Source organism: Puma concolor, chromosome B3 (assembly GCF_028749965.1).
Source record: "Puma concolor isolate L17-30 chromosome B3, mPumCon1.1.hap2, whole genome shotgun sequence".
In the NCBI taxonomy this organism is placed as follows: domain Eukaryota; kingdom Metazoa; phylum Chordata; class Mammalia; order Carnivora; family Felidae; genus Puma; species Puma concolor.
Genome location: NC_141672.1, coordinates 88807085 through 88828382, shown reverse-complemented (window position 1 = coordinate 88828382; position 21298 = coordinate 88807085). Strand labels below are relative to the sequence as shown.

General features: G+C 37.3%; 1 protein-coding gene and 1 long non-coding RNA gene across 3 annotated transcripts in view; one reads left to right on the top strand and one right to left on the bottom strand.

Moving 5' to 3' along the window:
• Positions 1–21298, top strand: part of UBR1 (ubiquitin protein ligase E3 component n-recognin 1) — a 136107-nt gene that overhangs the window by 8334 nt on the left and 106475 nt on the right. For both annotated transcript variants that reach the window (XR_015252608.1, XM_025918549.2), the window contains exons 2-3: positions 12097–12353; positions 15173–15251. Coding sequence is in view for 1 of the 2 variants with exons in the window: in XM_025918549.2 (XP_025774334.1) it covers positions 12097–12353; positions 15173–15251 (336 nt within the window). In the remaining variant the exon portion in view is untranslated. The remainder of the gene's footprint in view (positions 1–12096; positions 12354–15172; positions 15252–21298) is intronic.
• LOC147580190 (uncharacterized) overlaps positions 1–21298 on the bottom strand; it is a 94537-nt gene that overhangs the window by 8916 nt on the left and 64323 nt on the right. The gene's annotated exons all lie outside the window — the stretch shown is intronic.

Below are 21298 nucleotides of genomic sequence, written 5' to 3'. Positions count from 1 at the left end.
AAGATTTCTTGGTGCCTGGAGATATTCCAATTACACTAATCCAGTACTTACCATGAACAATTCTAGAGCCTCCAGATTTTGTTACTCCTTTAAAACAGAAGAATTAGAAAAAAAGTTACAGGGCCTTTAAAGCCTGGTAGATACCAAACAGTTGTCTAAGGAAGGGTAAGCTGTGGTTTGGACAAAAGTAACCTATTAAAAGTTAGTTTCTTTTTCAGAATGATGTTTCCAAGCAGGCATCCAAGTCCCTGGGTCAGAATTGAGAACGTATCTTTAATCTCCGTGGGGATGAGGAAAATGTTTGGAATGTTTGGGAATTTAAATATTGTGAGAACTTGTTTTTAGCAAAGAGTCAAGTTAGGAAAGCCTTCTCTTAACTGCAGATGTTGAAAAAAATTTTTTTCCTTCTGGACCTTGAAATTAAAAATTCTTAATTTTATTCTTATGTCAAATGGGTAAAAACACTAAAAACAACCAAACAAATAAATAGGAAAATCAGGCCTACTCCAGCCACCAGTAATCCCTGAACATGTCACCTAGTAAAATACATCCTGTGTAGTTTTTCTAATCTGGAAAAAAAGACAATCTTAGTCAAAAAATATTTTCCATAGATGTGGCAATCATCTAGGAAAAAATCTTCATGAAAAAGTAAAATTATACTTTAGCTCATATAAGAATTCTATAGTTTTAGAAGGCTTAATATCATCATTTGCTTTGTTCTCTCTAGCAAGAAGTCCATAACATTCAGCAATGACTGAGAACTTTTATTAAGTACTTGTGTAGGCCTGTGGGGATACAGGGATTTGTAAGGCAATGATTCTCCCATCAGGGAATTTATAGTTTTGGTGAAGAGGCTAAGTGTACACATACAATGATAACTAGTATTATTTGCCAGAGATATAGGTTCTGAATGAGTACCTCCTTCAGTAAGTGCTGTATTGGAGTTACAGGGGAGAATAATTTTCTTAGGCTGATCAGTGAAACGTTCACAGAGGAGGGCCTTAAGCTAGATGGACCTTAAGGAATAACACTCCATGGGGGTGGAACGGTGGACAGCTAGTGGTGAGATCACTGGAGAGGACATTTAAGGCATCAACACCCAGACATTCTGCCCAAGTCAGCCAACAATATAAAGATAACATCATAAAATATTAGTTCTTCGTACTAAAACATCCAATGCCTAAGACATGCAATAGGCAGTTTTTAGGGAAGAGACTTCATTTGGAAGAAAAAAAAATAAAAAGGTGAAACTATGTTACTTGTTTTGTTTTACTACTAAAGTGAAATTGTTAGTCTGGAGGGTAAATTTAAAAGAACTGTGTACTTACATTTGGTTGAGTAGAATGAGCACTGAAGGAGTTAGGATGCCTAAGATCTGCTCCTGGCTCTGATACTAATTGGCTGTATGATCTTGGAAAAGCCAGTTAATTCTCCCTGTGATTCAGTTTTTTCATATATAAAATGAGAGACCTGAACCAGAAGATCCCTTTGGTTTTGGTGACTCTAAAGTTTCTCATGTTTTTCTAAGAATTCTTCAAAAACTTGAAAAGAACTAATTCTATGACTTCCATTATATAAGTAACACAGAAAAGTTTTTTGTTTGATATATAGCAGTAAATATTCAGGATTTTTTGTTTTGTTTTGTTTTTCATGAGTACTGTTTGGAGAAAATAACCTTAGGTATACCGTAGAACATTAGATATTCTCTATTTCACAGTTACAATTGTTGCTACATTTCTGGAGAAAACAAGCTGTTGGTCTGTTGAGTACCCTAGAAAAGTTGGAGTTAGAATACTGGAATGGAAGGTGTAGTTTTTTTATTTTTTTAAGGTTTTAAATTTTTTTTTTTTTTTTTAACGTTTATTCATTTTTTTTTTTTTGGGGACAGAGAGAGACAGAGCATGAACGGGGGAGGGGCAGAGAGACAGGGAGACACAGAATCGGAAACAGGCTCCAGGCTCTGAGCCATCAGCCCAGAGCCTGATGCGGGGCTCGAACTCACGGACCGCGAGATCGTGACCTGGCTGAAGTCGGACGCTTAACCGACTGCGCCACCCAGGCGCCCCTATTTTTTTAAGGTTTTAGTAAAATATTTTTAATTTTATAATTGAAAAAAATCCCCCCAAATATGGAAAATATCACTAAGAATATTGTTCATATACTGTAAGCAAACATACAGATTCCATGAAAATACGTTAAAATCTCACTACCCACTGCTCTTAACATTTTGGTGTATATTCCTCCTGATTTCTTCCCTCATATAAATAGATACATTTAACCAAAATAAGGTTTTATATATACCGCTTTGTAATTTGCTCTACTAAACTATACATTATTAATGCCTTTCTGTATTAATAAATAAACATCTTCAGTATTGGTTCTTTTTCTTTTGAACTCATTTTAGACTTACAGAAAACTTGCAAAAACAGCACAGTTCTTTTATATCCTTGACTCATGCATTCCCTAATGTTAGGCATCTTACATAACCACAGTATGTATCAGGGACAGGAAACTAATGACACTAACTAAACTATAGACTTTATTTGAATTACACTATTTTTCCCACTAACATTGTTTTTCTGTTCCAGGGTCCTATCCAGGATCCCACATTACATTTACTTATTATTTCTCCTTGATCTCTTCCAGCCTGTAACTATGTCTCAATTTCTCCAAAGTCTTTTCAGGTTTGTAGCAGCGTCTTGGTCTTGCCTTATATTTCTTTAAAAAAATTTTTTTCTAAACATTTGTTTGTTTTAGAGAGAGAGCAAGAGAAGGAGAGAGCGCGTGCGTGTGGTCGTTGCGCACATGTAGGGGAGGGGCAGAGAGAGGGAGACAGGAACCAAAGCAGGCTTCTTATTGTGAGCACAGAGCCTGATCAAGACTCAGCTGCTTACCCAACCCAGGCACCACATCTTGCCTTGTTTTTCATGACCTTGACATTTTTTAAGAATATTGAAGTTAGTTTGTAGAATGTTCCTCAATTTGGATTTGATGTTTTCTCATGATTAGAATGAGGCTGTGCAATTAAAAAAAAAAATTTTTTTTAATGTTTATTTATTTTTGAGAGAGAGAGACAGAGTGTGAGCTGGGTAGGGGCAGAGAGAGAGGGAGACAGAATCTGAAGCAGGCTCTAGGCCCTGAGCTGTCAGCACAGAGCATGACGTGGGGCTCAAACTCATGAACTGTGAGATCATGATCTGAGCCGAAGTTGGATGCTTAACCAGCTGAGCCACCCAGGTGCCCTGAGGCTATGCATTTTTGGCAAAATAATACAAAAGTGGTACCACAAGCTTCTCAGTGTATCACATTAAGGGATTCTTGGTATCAATATTCTTGTTACTAGTGATATTTATCTTTTTTTTTTAATTTTTTTTTTTCTTAACGCTTATTTATTTTTGAGACAGAGAGAGACAGAGCATGAACGGGGGAGGGTCAGAGAGAGAGGGAGACACAGAATCTGAAACAGGCTCCAGGCTCTGAGCAGTCAGCACAGAGCCCGACGTGGGGCTCGAACTCACATACCGCGAGATCGTGACCTGAGCCGAAGTCGGACGCTCAACCAACTGAGCCACCCAGGCGCCCCAACTAGTGGTATTTATCTTAATCACTTGGTCAAATTGGCATCTGCAAGGTTTCTCTACTTTAAAGTTAATATATTTTTTCTTTGTAGTTATTGTCTTCAGGAAGATATTTTGAGACTATTTGGCATCACCTTGAATGGGTGTATTATATCTTACAGATTTTTTAGTTTTTTTTCTCTTAATTGCAAAAGTATTGACACTTGTGTAAAAAAGGTCAAACAGTATAACATTGTTTCAAGTAAAATGTGAAAATCCCTGGATTTTCTCCCCAGTTCCTTCTCTCCATGTAACCACTGTTAACAGTTTGGTGTTTCTCCTTCCAGATCTTTATCTGTGTTTAGGAAAGTATATGTTTAGATGTACAAAATAGACATTTAGGTGGACCTCATTTTTTCAGGTACAAGTGACATTATAGGAACACCCTGGTGTATATATATTTGCACAGTTGGGCAATATGGCTAAATGATAGATTGCACAATTTCTTAATCTATTTCCCTATTGATGGACATTAAAGTTTTTAGTTTACTGTTTTTGTGAATAACTTTCCACACATAAAATGTGTAGATCGAAAAAATAAAATAGTAAAAAAATAAAATAGTAAAATAGGCTGTCTAGGGAAAAATAAATCCTTTTCAGAGCTCTTCCTACTCTAATTTATTTTGAATCCTTTTAGAGATTTTCTGTGTAAATGTAAACATACATAACTATGTCTCCTCTGTTTTTTTCCCCATCTCCCTTTATAAGTGGTAGCATATACTCACAGTTACATATCTGTTGTTTTTTATTTAACAGTGTAACTTGAAGAATGTTCCATATCAGGAAATACAGATCTGTGCCCTCCTGCTTTTTATACTGGCTGCATTGAATTTATATATCATGATCTATTCAACTTGTATTGGGAGACATTTAGATTGTTTCTTGCCTTTTACTATTATAAATAATGCTGCAAATAAAATACTTGTATTTCTTATATTTTTGTTCTTTTTGCACATTTGAGTTTACCCAAGGAATAAATTTCTAGAAGTGGGAATTCTAGGGCAAAGGATTTTTAAATTTAAAATTTTTAGGGGTGCCTGGGTGGCTTATTTGTTAAGCATCTGACTCTTGATTTTGGCTCAGGTCATGATCTCATGGTTTGTGAGTTTGAGCCCCCTGTTGGGCTCTATTCTGATATGCGGGCCCTGCTTGGGATTCTCTCTCTACCTCTCTCTCTGCCCCTCCCCTGATCACGTGCTCTCACCCTCTCTCTCTCTCTCTCTCTCATTCTCTAAATAAAATAAAAACATTAAACATTTTTTCCTTTTTTATTACATTTAATTTATTTTTGATAGACAGAGCACAAGTGGGGGAGGGGCAGAGAGAGATGGAGACACAGGATCCAAAGCAGGCTCCAGGCTCCGAGCTGTCAGCACAGAGCCCGACACAGGGCTCGAACTCACAAACCGTGATATCATGACTTGAGCCAGAGTCAGATGCTTAACCGACTGAGCCACCCAGGCGCCCCTAAACATTTTTTTAAATAAAAAAAATTAATAATTATCTCAAAATTACCCTTTAGAGAGGATGGGCTACTTCAATTCCTATGATAATACCTAATTTTAACAATGTATTTTACATAAATTTTTTAAAGTTTTTATTTTAATTACCGTTAACATATAGCATTATGTTAGTTTCAGGTGTGTAATATCGTGATTCAACACTTCCGTACATCACTCTCTGTCATCGTGACAAGTGCACTCCTTTTTTTTTTTTTTTTAATGTTTACTTGTTTTTGAGAGAGACACAGAGAGACAGAGTGTGAGTAGGGGAGGAGCAGAGAAAGAGGGAGATACAGGATCTGAAGCAGGCTCCAGGCTTTGAGTTGTCAGCACACAGCGCTATGTGGGGCTTGAACTCATGAAACGTGAGATCATAACCTGAGCCGAAGTTGGCCACTGAACCTACTGAGCCACCCAGGCACCCAACAAGTGCACTCCTTAATCCCCATCACCTATTTTACCCATCCCCTCACTACTCTCCCCTCTGGTAACCATCAGTTCGTTCTTTATAGTTAAGAGTTTGTTTCTTGGTTTGTCTCTTTGTCTCTCTCATCTTTTTTCTTTTGCTTGTTTGTTTCTTAAATCCACATATGAGGGAAACTATATGGTATTTGTCTTTGACTTAGTTCGCTTAGCATTATACTGGCTAGCTCCATCCATGTCATTGCAGGTGGTGAGATTTCATTCTTTTTTATGGCTGAATAATACTCTTGTATATATATACATCACATTTTCTTTACCCATTCATCAATCGATGGACACTTGGGCTGCTTCCATATATTGGCTACTGTAAATAATGCTGCTGTAAACATGGGTATATGTATCCCTTTAACTTCACATTCTTGTGTTCTTTGTATAAATACCCTGTAGTATGATTGCTGGATCATAAGGTAGATCTATTTTTAGCTTTTTTAAGAACCTCCATACTGTTTTCCACAGTGGCTGCACCATTTGCATTCCTACCAACAGTGCGAAAGGGTTCCTTTTTCTCCACATCTTTGCCAGCACCTGTTGTTTCTATGTTGTTGATTTTAGTCATTCTGACAGGTGTGCGACGATAACTCATTGTAGTTTTGATTTGCACTTCCCCAATGATGAATGATGTTGAGCATCTTTTTTTTTTTTTTTTTTAGTGTTTATTTTTGAGAAACAGAGAGAGACAGAGCATGAGTGGGGGAAGAACAGAGAGAGAGGGAGACACAGAATCTAAAGCAGGTTCCAGGCTCTGAGCTGTCAGCACAGAGCCCATTGCAGGCCTTGAACCCACGAACTGTGAGATCATGACCTAAGCCAAAGTTGGACACTCAACTGACTGAGCCACCCACATGCCCCAATGTTGAGCATCTTTTGATATTTCTGATGGCCATTTGTATGTCTTCTTTGGAGAAATATGTTACATTAAAAAAATCATTCACGACAATTAAGTGGGATTTATTCCTGATTTGCAAAAGTGGTCAAATATTCACAAATCTTATCAGTGTGATACAGCACATCAATAAGAGAAAGGATAAGAACTATACGATCATTTCAATTGGCACAGAAAAAGCCATTTGACAGCATACAACATACATTCATAAAAACCCTCCTCAGAGTAGGTTTAGAGGGAGCATATCTCAACATAATAAAGGCCATGTAAGGAAAAACCCTCAGCTATCATTACCTTAAGTGGGGAAAAACTGAGAGCTTTTCCCTTAAGGTCAGGAACAAGACAAGGATGTCCACTGTCACCACTTTTATTCAACATGGTATTGGAAGTGGTAGCCACACCAATCAGACAACAAAAAGAAATAAAAGGTATCCAAATTGGTAAGGAAGAGGTAAAATTTTTACTCTTTGCAGATGACACGGTACTCTATATAGAAAACCTGAAAGATTCCACCAAAAAAGTGCTATAACTGATAAGCAAATTGAGTGAAGTCGCAGGATCCAAGATCAATGTACAGAAATCTGTTGCATTTCTATGCATCAATAATGAAGCAGCAGAAAGAGAAATTCAGAAAACAGTCCCACTTAGAACTGCACCAAAAATAACATGATACATAGGAATAACCCTAACCAAAGAAGTGAAAGACCTGTACTCTGAAAACTATAAAACATTGATGAAAGAAATTGAAGATGACACAAGAAAATGGAAAGACATTCCAAACTCATGGATTGGAAGAACAAATATTGTTAAAATATCTGTATTACCAAAATCAGTCTACACGTTTAATGCAGTCTCTATCAAAATACCAACAGCATTTTTCACAGAACTAGAACTAACAATCCTAAAATTTGTATGGAATGACAAAAGATCCTGAATAGCCAAAGCAGCCTTGAAAAAGAAAAAGCTGGAGGCATTTCAATTCCAGACTTCAAGTTGTATTCCAAAGCTGTAGTAATCAAAACGGTATGGTACTGGCACAAAAATAGATACATGTATCAATGGAACAGAATAGAAAACCCAGAAATAACCCCCCAATTATATGGCCAAGTAATCTTTGACAAAGCAGGGAAGAATATCCAATGGGAAAAAGACACTTTTGCATGGATAGCAGCATGCAAAAGAATGAAGGCATACACAAAAATAAATTTGAAATGGATAAAGACCTAAACCATAAAAATCCTAGAAGAGAGCACAAACAGTAACTTTTTTCTACATAGGTCTCCTGAGGCAAGGGACACAAAAAAATAAAGTATTGGGACTACATCAAAATAAAAAGCTTCTGCACAACGAAGGAAACAGTCAACAAAACTAAAAGGCGACCCACAGAATGGGAGAAGATATTTGGCAAATGATATATCTAATAAAGAGCTAGTATCCAAAATACATAAAGAACTTCTAAAACAACACCAAATAATCCAATTTACATAAAGTTTTAATGAGTTGAATTTACTTATGGATGGCATGTTGAGCTTCAGGAAAGCACACTCAGAAAGCTTTATATATAGTCAAATATCTGTAAGTTTTTTGTTACCTGTACAGAACTTTATGTAAATTCTAATTCTAAGTATATTTCAGCTTTATAAAACTCTTTTGACAATTTTATGAGTTTATCATAGCTAAATAAAATTCTGATTTCTGTACTTTGCCCTGAAAATTGTTTTTAACACTTTTAAGGGGGCACCTGTTAATTTAAGGTATAGTGAACAATTATATGTTCACCTTGTCAAAACTCCTCATGATTTTATAAACATTATCTAGCCTTTGTTCTTACAGACTGAAAGTTGTAATTTTCCACACCTGTTACTTTTTCTAGAGTTCCTTTATTCTCTTGATGAGTTTTTTGCCTAGATTACATTTCCTAGTGGACTGAACAGTCAGTCTCACAGCTTGGGACAAGGGTGTTCCTGTGCCAAGAGGGCCAGGGCCTTAGCTATATAGATAGTTTATGGGTGGATGTCCTGTGCCCTACCAGCAAGTTGGATTAGTGTGTGATAAATAAACTTCTTTGTTGCTTCCTATTTCTGTGTAATTTCACAGAAGGTATAGCTAAATAGACTCAAGAAGCAGAAGCATGTTCATTTTAACATATATCCATTCCAAAATTAATCTTAATTATTTGGTTGTGTGAAAGATTTGAAAAATGCATAGTGAGTAGCAGAATTGGATATTAGTTACTCATGTTCATTTTGAAGAGCAGAAGGCTTTAATTTTTATCAAATCCATTTTTTGAATGCTTAATGCTTTTTGTGCCCCGTTCCAGAAATCTTGACCTGCTCCAAGATGGCAAGAGTTTTCATTAAGAAGTTTTATGGTTTTAGCTTTTATATTTAAGTGTATGATGCATTTCAAATTAATTTTTGTGTTTGGCATAGAGTTTAGATTGAAGTTTACTTTTTTATAAGGATATCTGATTGCCTCTGTAATTTCTTTGAAAAGACCATCTTTTCTTCTTTGAATGGTGTTGGTTCCTTTTCATGAAAAAATTGACTGTGTGTGGATTCATTTTTGGACTCTCTCTTCCATTGATAAATGTCTTTTTTCATGCCTCTGCTACACTGTCTCAATTAGCATAGATTTACGTGAATCCTGAAATCAGGTAGCATGAGTCTCTTCTAAATTTTTTATATTTCTATATTCATTTTAGAATCAGCTTGTCAATTTCTACAAAAATGTTTGCTGGGATTGCGTGGAATCTGTAGATCAGTTTGGCAAGTGTAGATATCTTAATATTGAATTTTACCATCAATGAACATAATATAGTTCTTCATTTATTTGGGTGCTTTAGAAATTTATCTCAACAATGTTTTGTAGTTTGTAGTGTAGAGGTCTTACATCTTTTATTAAATTGATGCCCAAATATTTTAAGATTTTTAATGCTACTATGAATGCTATTTTTCAAAATTTCATTTTCAAATTGTTGGTAGTATATAGAAGTACAGTTGGTGGGTTTTTTTTTGTTTTTTGTTTTGTTTTTAGTAGGCTCCTCTCCCAGTGTGGAGCCCAACACAGTGCTTGAACTCATGACCCTGAGACAGTGTGCTTCTTCCCTTTCAATCATCATTCCATTTGTTTCTTTTTCTTGCCTTACTGCACTAGCTAAGACCGTCAGAACAATATTGAATAGGAGAGAACAAAGGAGAGAATGGCCTTGCCTATTCTTTATCTTTGGGAGAAAGTGTTCAGTGTATTATTGCAGATATTTTCTCTCAATCTGTGGCTTTCCTTTTTGTTTTATAAACTATGTACTTTAAAATTCACTTTTGGGGCGCCTGGGTGGCGCAGTCGGTTGAGCGTCCGACTTCAGCCAGGTCACGATCTCGCGGTCCATGAGTTCGAGCCCCGCGTCAGGCTCTGGGCTGATGGCTCAGAGCCTGGAGCCTGTTTCCGATTCTGTATCTCCCTCTCTCTCTGCCCCTCCCCCGTTCATGCTCTGTCTCTCTCTGTCCCAAAAATAAATAAATGTTGAAAAAAAAAATTTAAAATTCACTTTTAAATTTTACATAAATAACTTTTTATTGTACAGTTCTGTGAGTTTTGACATTTGCCAACATTTGTGTAACCATCACCATAAGACAGGTATAGAACAATCCCATCGCACTCAAAAATTCTGTCATTTCTACTTTTGTAGTATAAACCCCTGGCAAACCACTGTGCTGTCCTCCATCTTGGTAGTAGTTTTGCCTTTTCCACAATGTCATGTAAATGGAGTGATATAGGGCGCCTGGATGGCTCAGTCAGTTGAGCGTCTGACTCTTGATTTCAGCTCAGGTCATGATCCCAGGGTTGTGGGATTGAGGCCTATGTTGGGCTCCACATTGAGCATGGAGGTGGCTTAAGATTTTCTCTCTCCCTTTGCCCCTTTCTCCCACTTGTACTCTCTCTAAAATATAAATAAATAAATAAATAAATAAATAAATAAATAAATAAATAAATAAATAGGATTTTGAAGTACATAGCCTTTAGAAATTTTTAAATTAGTTTTTAGAATATAGCTTAAGTGTGTACAAATATGTATAAAATGTGTAAAATATGTATAAATGCCAGTTTTTACATAATTATAAGACAAACATGAGATACTAATAAAGCCAGAAAACCAGCCCATTTCAAATGAGCAACATTCATTTAACTAGAAGGATGTTAACTGCAACTAAATTGTCAGTATTGGGTTGATAGTAGAGAGCTGTGCACTCAACTTTTTGTTTCCCTTGCCTCTGTTCATTTAAGCTTGCTATTACTGAGTGGCATTAAAAACTGATTGGGCTGGGTTGGTTGGATGGTTTAGGGTAATCATACCTCATATTTAAGCCCAAATTGCCAGCAAGTAATCACCGAATGTCTTTTTTAACGGAATTTCTTGGTGCTTGGAAAGCTGTCTTGTTTGATTGAAGATAAGAATGAGATGATGGTGTTATTGAAACCTGCATATAATGTCTGTGAAGCCCACTTATTATGGGAATCAGGAATTTGGCATAGAGATGAGAGCTCTGCTCAGTTCACACAGATGCTCTATGAACATGGCCCTAACTGCTAAGAGGCAATCAATGCATAGCCTTTTGAACTTTACTGGTTTTATAAGAATACATTTTGATTTTGCATTTATTGATAACTTATTCCTTTTATTCCTGAGCAGTATTCATTCCATGGCTTGGCCATACCACAGTTTGTTTATAATTCACCAGTTGAAGGACAATTGGGTTATTTCTGGGTTTTGGCAACTTAAAACTCTTGTAACATTCATGTATAAGTTTTTGTATGAACATAAGTTTTCAATTCTTAGGTAGATAGCTAGAAGTTTGATTGCTGTGTTGTAAGGTAAGTGCATGTTTAACTATAAAACTGCCAAACTTTCATAAAGTGGTTATACCAGTTTCAGTTCCTACTAGCATTTTCCTTTTCTGCATTCTTGTTTATACCTGGTATTGTCAGTTTTTTATATTCTCTTTTACCTAAGCCCAAATAAGTTGTGTAGGGGTTTCTCATTGTCATTTTAATTTGCTTTTCCCTAATGATGTTGAGCATGTTTTCATGTACAAATGAACATGGCACATAAGCCATCTGTAGTAGTTTCTTTTGAAGAGCAGAAGGGTTTAACTTTACTTTTGAGGAGTCTAATCCATTTCCTTTTATGTTTAGTGCTTTTGGCGTTCTAAAAACTCTTTTCTACTCATTCATTTTGATCTCTCAGTAAATGTTACAATTCCTTACAACATTTAAACTAAGAATGTGGGGAATGCTTTGTCTGTACAGCCCCTGACTAGTATTAGAATTATCTTCAGAGATCAGGAGTTGCCCAGTCCAGAAGGGAAGGGTAATTCTCATCCACTGCAGCTGCTCTTTTTTTTTTTTTTCCCCTAGATATATGTGGTATGTGAGCAGCCACTTAATTTCCAAGGCTATTTTTTTAATCCACTTTCCTTTTGTATTGGTAAGGGATAAAATAAGAATATATTGTAAATCAGCCTCTCTGAAATTTCAGAATTGTGCTATTATTTGTACCCCTGCATCTTTAAGAAGAAACTTGTAACCAAGTGTAATTTTTGTTTTCTTTCAGTGGTGGGATCAGCAAGTTGACTTTTATACTACTTTTTTGCACCATTTGGCACAGTTGGTACCAGAAATTTATTCTGCTGAAATGGACCCAGACTTGGAAAAGCAGGAGGAGAGTATACAAATGTCTATATTTACTCCACTGGAATGGTACTTATTTGGAGAAGATCCAGATATTTGCTTAGAGAAATTGAAGCACAGTGGAGCATTTCAACTCTGTGGGAAGGTTTTCAAAAGTGGAGAGACAACGTACTCTTGTAGGTAAGAATTAGAAATTTATAGGATTAGTTAAATTCAGTCTTGGTATTTTGTACTTATGATGTATTTTTAAAAATTTATTACTGGGGCGCCTGGGTAGCTCAGTCAGTTGTGCGTCTGACTTCAGCTCAGGTCATGATCTCACGGTCTGTGAGTTTGAGCCCCGCGCCGGGCTCTGTGCTGACAGCTCGGAGCCTGGAGCCTGCTTCAGATTCTGTGTCTCCCTCTCTCTCTGACCCTTCCCTGCTCATGCTCTGTCTCTCTCTGTCTCAAAAATAAATAAACATTAAAAAAAAAAATTAAAAAAAAATTTATTACTATTTATAGTATACTTAATCCTACTTAATTAACTTCCTTTTATTACGCACTTATAGGTCGGTTTTTGCTTGTACAGCTTGTTTCTGAACGTATGACTTAAATAGTTGTCTCACTTTCCTGTTCTCTAAAAGTATATAACGGATAGATTTTTGTCTTGTTTTTAATGTAGTCCACATACTCTTAATATGAAACCCTGGGGCCAGTGTATTTCTGAATTCTGAATTCTTCTCCAGCAGAGTTAGGGCAGGATCCTATCATCAAACATAGCATTTCTGTAAGAAATCTATGAATATTCACAACAAATTGGTATAGTCTTCACATCATTTCACGTCATTTTTTCCTACCAAGTGAGATTTGGTATCAGGGGATTGTGGACCTATAGCAACAGTTGGAATTAAGTTGAGTAGAAAAGGCCAGTGGTAGGGAAACTGAAAGCAGCCTTAGGGTTTTGGCCCTTTGCGAGAGCAGTTGCCTTACAAATCATGGTAGCACAGGGGCGCCTGGGTGGCGCAGTCGGTTAAGCGTCCGACTTCAGCTCAGGTCATGATCTCATGGTCCATGAGTTCGAGCCCCGCGTCGGGCTCTGTGCTGACAGCTCAGAGCCTGGAGCCTGTTTCAGATTCTGTGTCTCCCTCTCTCTGACCCTCCCCTGTTCATGCTCTGTCTCTCACTGTCTCAAAAATAAATAAACGTTAAAAAAAAAAAAAAAAAAAAACTTAAAAAAAAAAAATCATGGTAGCACAGAGAACGGTTTTACTCCCTGCTCCTGCCTGAAGCTTTCATCTTTTAGATCTTAGTTGCACTTTAGTTTTAGTGAGTTTTTTCCCTTTACTAGAGGTAGTTTAGGTTAGGAGTGAATTTTTAGACTTCATAAATTCAGAGAATTGGCTTTTACTTCCTGTAATTCTAGGTTTGACTGGTTTATGTGTAGTTAATAGTTGTTTAGAACATAGTATCATTACCCTATTCTTTTCTTAGGAAAAAAGTCAGCTTTTATATTTTGTGTACTATTTTGCTACATAGGTAGTAAGGTTTATCTTCTTAAATAAATTTTAGCTGAAGCCTAGTCTGTTTCAGCTAAAGCACAGTAGACATTTGTAAATCTCATTTCTCCAAAAGTGTCATGGAAACATTTTTAATTGTCACAACTGGGGAAATGGTAATGGCATCTAGTGGGTAGAGTCCAAGATTGACACTTAAGCATCCTGCAGTGTGCAGGATAGTCTCCTCTATTCCCAGCAAATAATTATCCAGTTCAGAATGTCAGTACTGCTGAGTTTGAGAAAATTTGCTCTAAATTGGACAGTAGTTAATGTATGCTTTCGAGAGTATTATTAGGCTATCTTTATTTCCTATTAGCCTTTAAAATCATTTTTAAAACAGGGGTGCCTGGGTGGCTCAGTTGGTTAAGCATCTGACTGAAGCTCAGGTCATGATCTCGTGGTTCATGAGTTCAAGCCCTGCATAGGCTCTGTGCTGAGAGATTCTGTCTCCCTCTTTCTCTGCCCCTCCCCTGCTCACGCTCTGTCTCTTTCTCAAAAATAAACGTTAAAAAAAATATATATACATATATATAATTTTTAAAACTTTCCAATTCCATCTCTTCCACTCTTCTAAATCAGTATTTTAAAAATTAATTTTGCACTTTTCACCAATTTATGTTGCTTCTAATGTTTCCCTGAAAAGTGTTAAATAAGATTTATGTGCATTTTAGGAGTTATTAGGGAAGAGATTAAGAGAGATTGAATTTTTTTTTCATTCATTCAGTAAATATTAATTGAATACCTACCATGTGCCTGGCACTATTCTGGGTGCTTAGCACGTATCATTCATAAACACAGTCATAAACATTCCTGCCCTTAGGCTGCTTCTATTCCATTTTTTTTCTTCTTTTTTTAAAAAAATTTTTAATGTTTATTTTTGAGAGAGAGAGAGTGCTAACGGGGGAGGGACACATGGAGAGGGAGACACAGAATCCTTAGCAGGCTTCAGGCTCTGAGCTGTCAGCACAGAGCCTGACGCGGGGCTTGAATTCAAAGACCCCAAGATTATGACCTGAGCCGAAGTTGGATGCTTAACCGACAGAGCCATCCAGGCACCCAGGCTGCTTGCATTCTAATGAATTGTGTCTTTATTCAAGCCTCAGTTACCAGTGAACAATCAGTGTTTGTCAGAATATGTTTTTAAATGCAGTAGGGTAAGATGATGACAGATAATGGGAAAAAAAGCTAATCATTTTTCACAAAACTAATCTTGAATTGCAACTTAACAGTCTGAAACCAGCTAAAAGCTCAAAATAATGAGGTTGATTTAAGAGGCAAAAACCAAACATCCAAACTTACATATTCAAATATGGCTCAAGTTATTTGGAATTCAGTTTTTGAGACATTTTCATATTCAGTTCGTGTACCACACGGGAAACTCATTCACGTTATATTATAGTCATATCTTAAGCATCATTGACGTCTTCTGAATTTTGGAATCTAATTCTCAATCTTTTTCAGGGACTGTGCAATTGACCCAACATGTGTACTCTGTATGGACTGCTTCCAGAATAGTGTTCATAAAAATCATCGTTACAAGGTATGAAAATAGATCCATAAAATCTCTAGATTAGCAGGAACCTGGTGGCCATCTGGTCCAAATACCTGACCAGTACTTGAATTCCTGCTATAATAGTTCTGATAACTGAACCTTTAGCTTTGGTGAAATATCACATAATATCACCTCAAGATGCAGCCCTTTGTAATTTTTTGTGAGATAGGTCATTTTTATACAAATGATTGTATAAACCATATGAACCCCTTAAACAACTGTGAAGCAAATACCTGCGTAACCACTGCTTAGGTCAAGAATAAGGTGTTGCCAGCTCTGAAAGGCCTCCCATTTGTCCCTTCTCTCCCCCCTTGTGATAACCTTTCTCCTTTCTTCTCTCTTGTGTGATAATCTTTATTTCTCTTTTAACTTACCACCAAATCACACTGAATAATTTTGTTTTTGAACTTTATATAGATGGAGTCATGCTGTATCTTTTTCTTACTGAGTAACTTCTTTCACCTAGTGTTACGTATATAGCTGTAGTTTGTCCACTGACCTTTATGGTGTTCAATAATCCATGTTGTCCTTACTCATTGTACTGTATATGGATATGTAGATTGTTTCCAGTTTGGGGCTATCATGCTGAGCAATTTTGCTATGAACATTCCTATTTGTGTATTTTGTACACATGTACAGTAGTTTCTCTAAGATATATATCTGCAATAGAATGCTGAATTCTAGGGTATATGAATCTTCTTTAGTTGTAATAAATAGTGTCATATTGTCATCCAAAGTAGTCATACCAATTTATGGGCTCTCCAGCAGTATGTGAGAGTTCCCATTGCTGCACATACTTGGAAGATTTGGTGTTGTCACTCATTTTAATTTTAGCCAATCTAGTGGGTATATAATAGTATCAAATAGTGGTCTTAATTTTCATAATCACTAACGAGGTTGAGGACTTTTTCCTTTCCTCTTATATCATTAGACAGCTTTGTTATTCTGAGCTGAAATGTATTTCTCAAATAATTGTATTGGTTGTATATTCTGGGCTTAGACAGATGTTGTTGATGTTATTGATGTTTTTCTTTAACATCCTGTTAAGCATGCCTAAAGTCTTGTGTAAGTATATATAACGTCTCAAAGTTAGGTCTGTGCCCTCCATAGAATTCAAAGTGCTGTTCAGGTAATTAGACTGGCCTCAACATTACTACTTCTATTTCAGGAAGTGATGGGCCATAGGCATAGATTATGGGTATTATTGTGCACAAGAAAAAATGGATTGAGGAACCTATGATATAGTATGGTTAAAATGTTTTCCCAAGATTGGAAAGCTAATCACTGATGAGATTTTTAAAGTTAAGCATTGGTTAAATTCTTTTTTTTTTCTTAATTAAAAAAAAAAATGTTTATTTATTTTTGAGAGAGAGAGAGAACACACGAGCAGGAGAGGAGCAGCGAGTGAGGGAGACACATAATCTCAAGCAGGCTCAAGGCTCCGAGCGGTCAGCACAGAGCCCAATGCGGGGATCGAACCCATGAACCATGAGATCATGACCTGAGCCAATGTTGGACGTTTAACCGACTGAGCCTCCCAGGCACCCCAAGCATTGGTTATATTCTGTATTTCCTAGTCAGCTTCATTAATTATAGTATTTCTTATGTTGGAGAACCAAAGAAAGAATGCCAGTAGTAGAGACAGGAGGAAGTTGTTAATTTCTTCCCATTTTTACTGTAGGAGACTAATGGGGAGAGATAGTAAAGGCTCAAGACAAAAGTTTTCCAGTTCCTCAGATTTAAAGACTTCTAAGCCTATGCTTTCTAAGCTTTGGGAGTTTGTGGGTCAGTACAATTTCCAAAAACATTGGATATGACATAGGGTTTTCAAATTTTTCTTTGGCCAAGTAAGTTCAGTTTTAATTTTAAAAAAGACACATGAACAGCAACCAAATATACTTGCCATCTTATATCATTTTATAAAGGAAAAGATATTTAATTCCAAGAAAGTAGAATAATCCCAGTATAAAGACTAGTTCTTTAAACTGCATACATGTAGGGGCACCTGGGTGGCTCAGTTGGCTGAGTGTCTGACTCTTACTTTTGGCTTGGGTCTTGACCCCATGGTCATGGGATTGGGCCCCATGTTGGGCTCTGTCTGTGCTAACAGCATTGACCTTGCTTGGGATTCTCTCTCTCCCCCTCTGACCATCTCCCCTGCTTGTGCCACTCTCTCTCTCTCTAAAAATAAGAATTAAAACAAAAAAACAAAAGGCTGCGTACATGTAGCTCTGTGAAAGAGCTCACTACAGTTTTTCCTGTACTGGTTTTTCTGTGGACTGGTAAAAACCTATTTGTTAAATTTTGGGAACCTTTCACTAAGCTACCTTCAAGGTTTTAAAGCTAACCAGTTTATATTGCTACTGCACTCTTTTATGGAGTATATTTAGGTTTACTATCTTGAGGTCTTTCAGAACTCTTCTTACAGAGGATGCTTACATGGCTTACTCATGAATCTTTGGGTCACCGGAAGGATGGGCTATTTTGTGACTAATATAAGATTATGTCTGTAAGCTTTAAAGAATATTACCCATCAAAAGTGAGTGTGAAGAGAAGAGAACACTTTTGATGAGAGAATAAGTTGGTGAGATTTTTAAAGAAAAGCAAGGGAATGACTAATAAACATAATTCAGGCGAGTAGTAACCTCCAGGGCAGGTAAGAGGATGGGACTCTGGATTATTATACACAGGCAGCTTCAACAGTAGTAATACTTTTTTGGGTTGGGTGCTGGGTTCATGGGTATTCATCTCATTGTTATATTTTGTAACTTATCTATACACTGTGTATACTTTTTTGTATAATAAAACACTTCATAAAAGAAAAAAAATGAAGCCATTAAAAAAAAAAAGATCAGAAGAAATAAGAAAGGATATGTGTTGCTTCAGAGAAGAGGAAGAAGAGTAATGATGGGACAGACTGAAGATTGAACACTATGAAGACAGGACCAAGAAAAACCTTTAGTGGTAGAATAGCCCAAACAACCTGAAAACAAGAAAATAACAAAGTTGAAATTCGAGCTATTTGTTCTACTGTGTGTAATGTGACCCTTCATGATTTCTAGGTTCTCTGCAGTTTACCTCTTCAGAAAACCTACAGTAAATAAATAAGATCTTAGGATATAATATATAACATGGTGATGATAATTGATAACACCATATTTTTTACTTGAAATTTGCTAAAAGAGTAGCGTTTAAATGTGCACACACAAAAAAAGTGTGTATAAAAAGAGAGAACATACTGCATTACTGGTTTTTAAAAACACCTAAAAGCTAATCTCTGGATTTTCTCCTCAAAATAAAAAAGCACCCACTGTTAAAGATTATCTAAAAACTTTTTTCTTCTTTTTCTTTCTTTCTTTTTTCCTTCCTTCCTTTCTTCCTTCCTTCCTTCCTTCCTTCCTTCCTTCCTTCCTTCCTTCCTTCCTTCCTTTCTTTTGTGAGCCAGGGAGGGGCAGAAAGAATCCAAAGCCGTCTGGGTGCTGTCAGCACAGAGCCTAAGATGGGGCTCAATATTGCCCCATGATACCATGACCTGTACAGAAATCAAGAGTCAGATGCTCAACCAACTGAGCACCCCTAAAGATTATTATTATTTTTTAGCCTTCCAAGGGTTAATAGTGATCTGATTTTTGTGACTTGCTCAGTTTTTAATATTTTCAGTTATTAAGTCACTTCCAAATTGGCACCAATTGTCTAAATCTCCTCCAAGATGTTCTTTTTTTTTTTAAATATGTATTGATTTTTGAGAAAGAGACAGAGTGTGAGTGGGGGAGGGGCAGAAAGAGGGAGACACAGAATCCAAAGCAGGCTTCAGGCTCCGAGCTGTCAGCCAGAGCCCAATGCAGGGCTCGAACCCACGAACCGTGAGATCATGACCTGAGCTGAAGTCGGACGCTCAACCAACTGAGCCACCCAGGCACCCTAAGATTATTTTTAGTGTAGATAAATGTTTCCTTTATCTAAAATGAGGAAAGTGAGTTACAAAAAACAACATATAGGCATACCTCATTTTATTGCATTTCACCTAATTATGCTTTGCAGACTGTGTTTTTTACAATTGAAGGTTTGTGGCAACCCTGAGTCAAGTAAGTCTATTGGTACCATTTTTCCAACAGCATTTCCTCGCTCCGTGTCTCTGTGTCACATTTTGGTAATTCTTGCAGTATTTCAGACTTTATTACTATTATTATACTTGTTATGGTGATCAGTGATATTTGGTGTTGTAATTGTTTCGCGCTGTCATGAACTGCACCCATGTAAAATGGCAAACTTAACTGATACAGGTGTGTGTGTTCTGACTGCGCCATTCACTGGCCATTTCTCCATCTCCCTCACTATACTCAGGCCTACCTATTCCCTGAGATTCAAATGTATTGAAATCATGCCAATTAATAACCCTGCAGTGACCTCTAAGTGTTCAAGTGAAAGGAATAATCACATGTTTCTCATGTTAAATCAAAAGCTAGAAATGATTAAGCTTAGTTGGGAAGGTATGTTTTTTTTTTTTTTTTTTAACGTTTGTTTTTGAGACAGAGACAGAGCATGAATGGGGGAGGGTCAGAGAGAGGGAGACACAGAATCTGAAACAGGCTCCAGGCTCTGAGCTGTCAGCACAGAGCCCGACGCGGGGCTCGAACTCACGGACCGCGAGATATGACCTGAGCCGAAGTCGGCCACTTAACCAACTGAGCCACCCAGGCGCCCCTGGGAAGGTATGTTTAAAGCTGAGTTGGGCTGAAAGCCGATTTGCTAAGTGTGCTAGTTTGCTAAGTTATGAAGGCAAAGGAAGAGGTTTTATTTTTTTATTTTTTTATATCTTTTTATTTATTTTTGAGACAGAGACAGAGCCTGAGCAGTAGAGGGTCAGAGAGAGAGGGAGACACAGAATCTGAAGCATGCTCCAGGCTCTGAGCTGTCAGCGCACAGCCCAACCCGGGGCTCGAACTCATGGACTGTGAGATCATGACCTGAGCTGAAGTTGGACACTTAACCGACTGAGCCACCTAGCGCCCCCCCTTTTTTTTAATGTTTATTTATTTTGTGAGAGAGAGACAGGGTGAGCGGAGAAGAGGGTAAGGGAGAGAGAAAGGGAAACACAGAATCTGAAGTAGGCTCCAGGCTCTGAGCTGTCAGCACCGAGCTGGATGTGGGGCTCAAACTCAGATCTCAAGATTATGACCTGAGCCAAAGTCAGGCGCTTAACCCACTGAGGCATCCAGGTGCCCCAAGAAAGTCAAACAGCCTTATTGCTGTTATGGAGAAAATCTGAGTGTTCTGGATAGAAGATCAAATCAGCCACAGCATTCCCTTAAGCCAAAGCCTAATCCAATCCAGAGCAAGGCCCTAACTCTCTTCAGTTCTGTAAAGGATAATATAAAGTGCAAGGTGAAGCAGCAAGTGCCAATGTAGAAGCTACAGCACATTATCCAGAAGATCTAGCTAAGATCATTAATGAAGGTGGCTACACTCAACAACAGATTTGCAGTGTAGACAAAATAGCCTTGTATTGGAAGAAGATGCCATCTAGAACTTTCATAGTTAGAAAGAAGTCAATGCCTGGCTTCAAGGCTTCAAAGGACATACTGCCTTTCTTGTTAGGGGCTAATGCAACTGATGTCTTAAAGTTGAACCCAGTGCTCATTTACATTTTTTTTAATTTTGTTTATTCATTTTAAGTAATTTCTACATGCAACATGGGGCTCAAACTCATGACCCCAAGATCAAGAGTCACATGCTCTTCTGATAGAGCCAGCCAGGCACCCCTACACTTCTGAAAATCCTAGAGCCCTTAAGAATTACACTAAATCTAGTTTGCCTATGCTCTATAAATGGAACAACAAAGCCTGGATGACATTATATCTGTTTACAACATGGTTTACTGAATATGTTAAGCCAACTGCTGAGACCTACTGCTCAGAAAAAGATTCTTTTCAAAATATGACTGCTCATTGACAATGCACCTGGGTAACGAAGAGCTCTGATGGAGATGTACAATGAGATGAATGTTGTTTCATGCCTGCTAACACAACATCCAT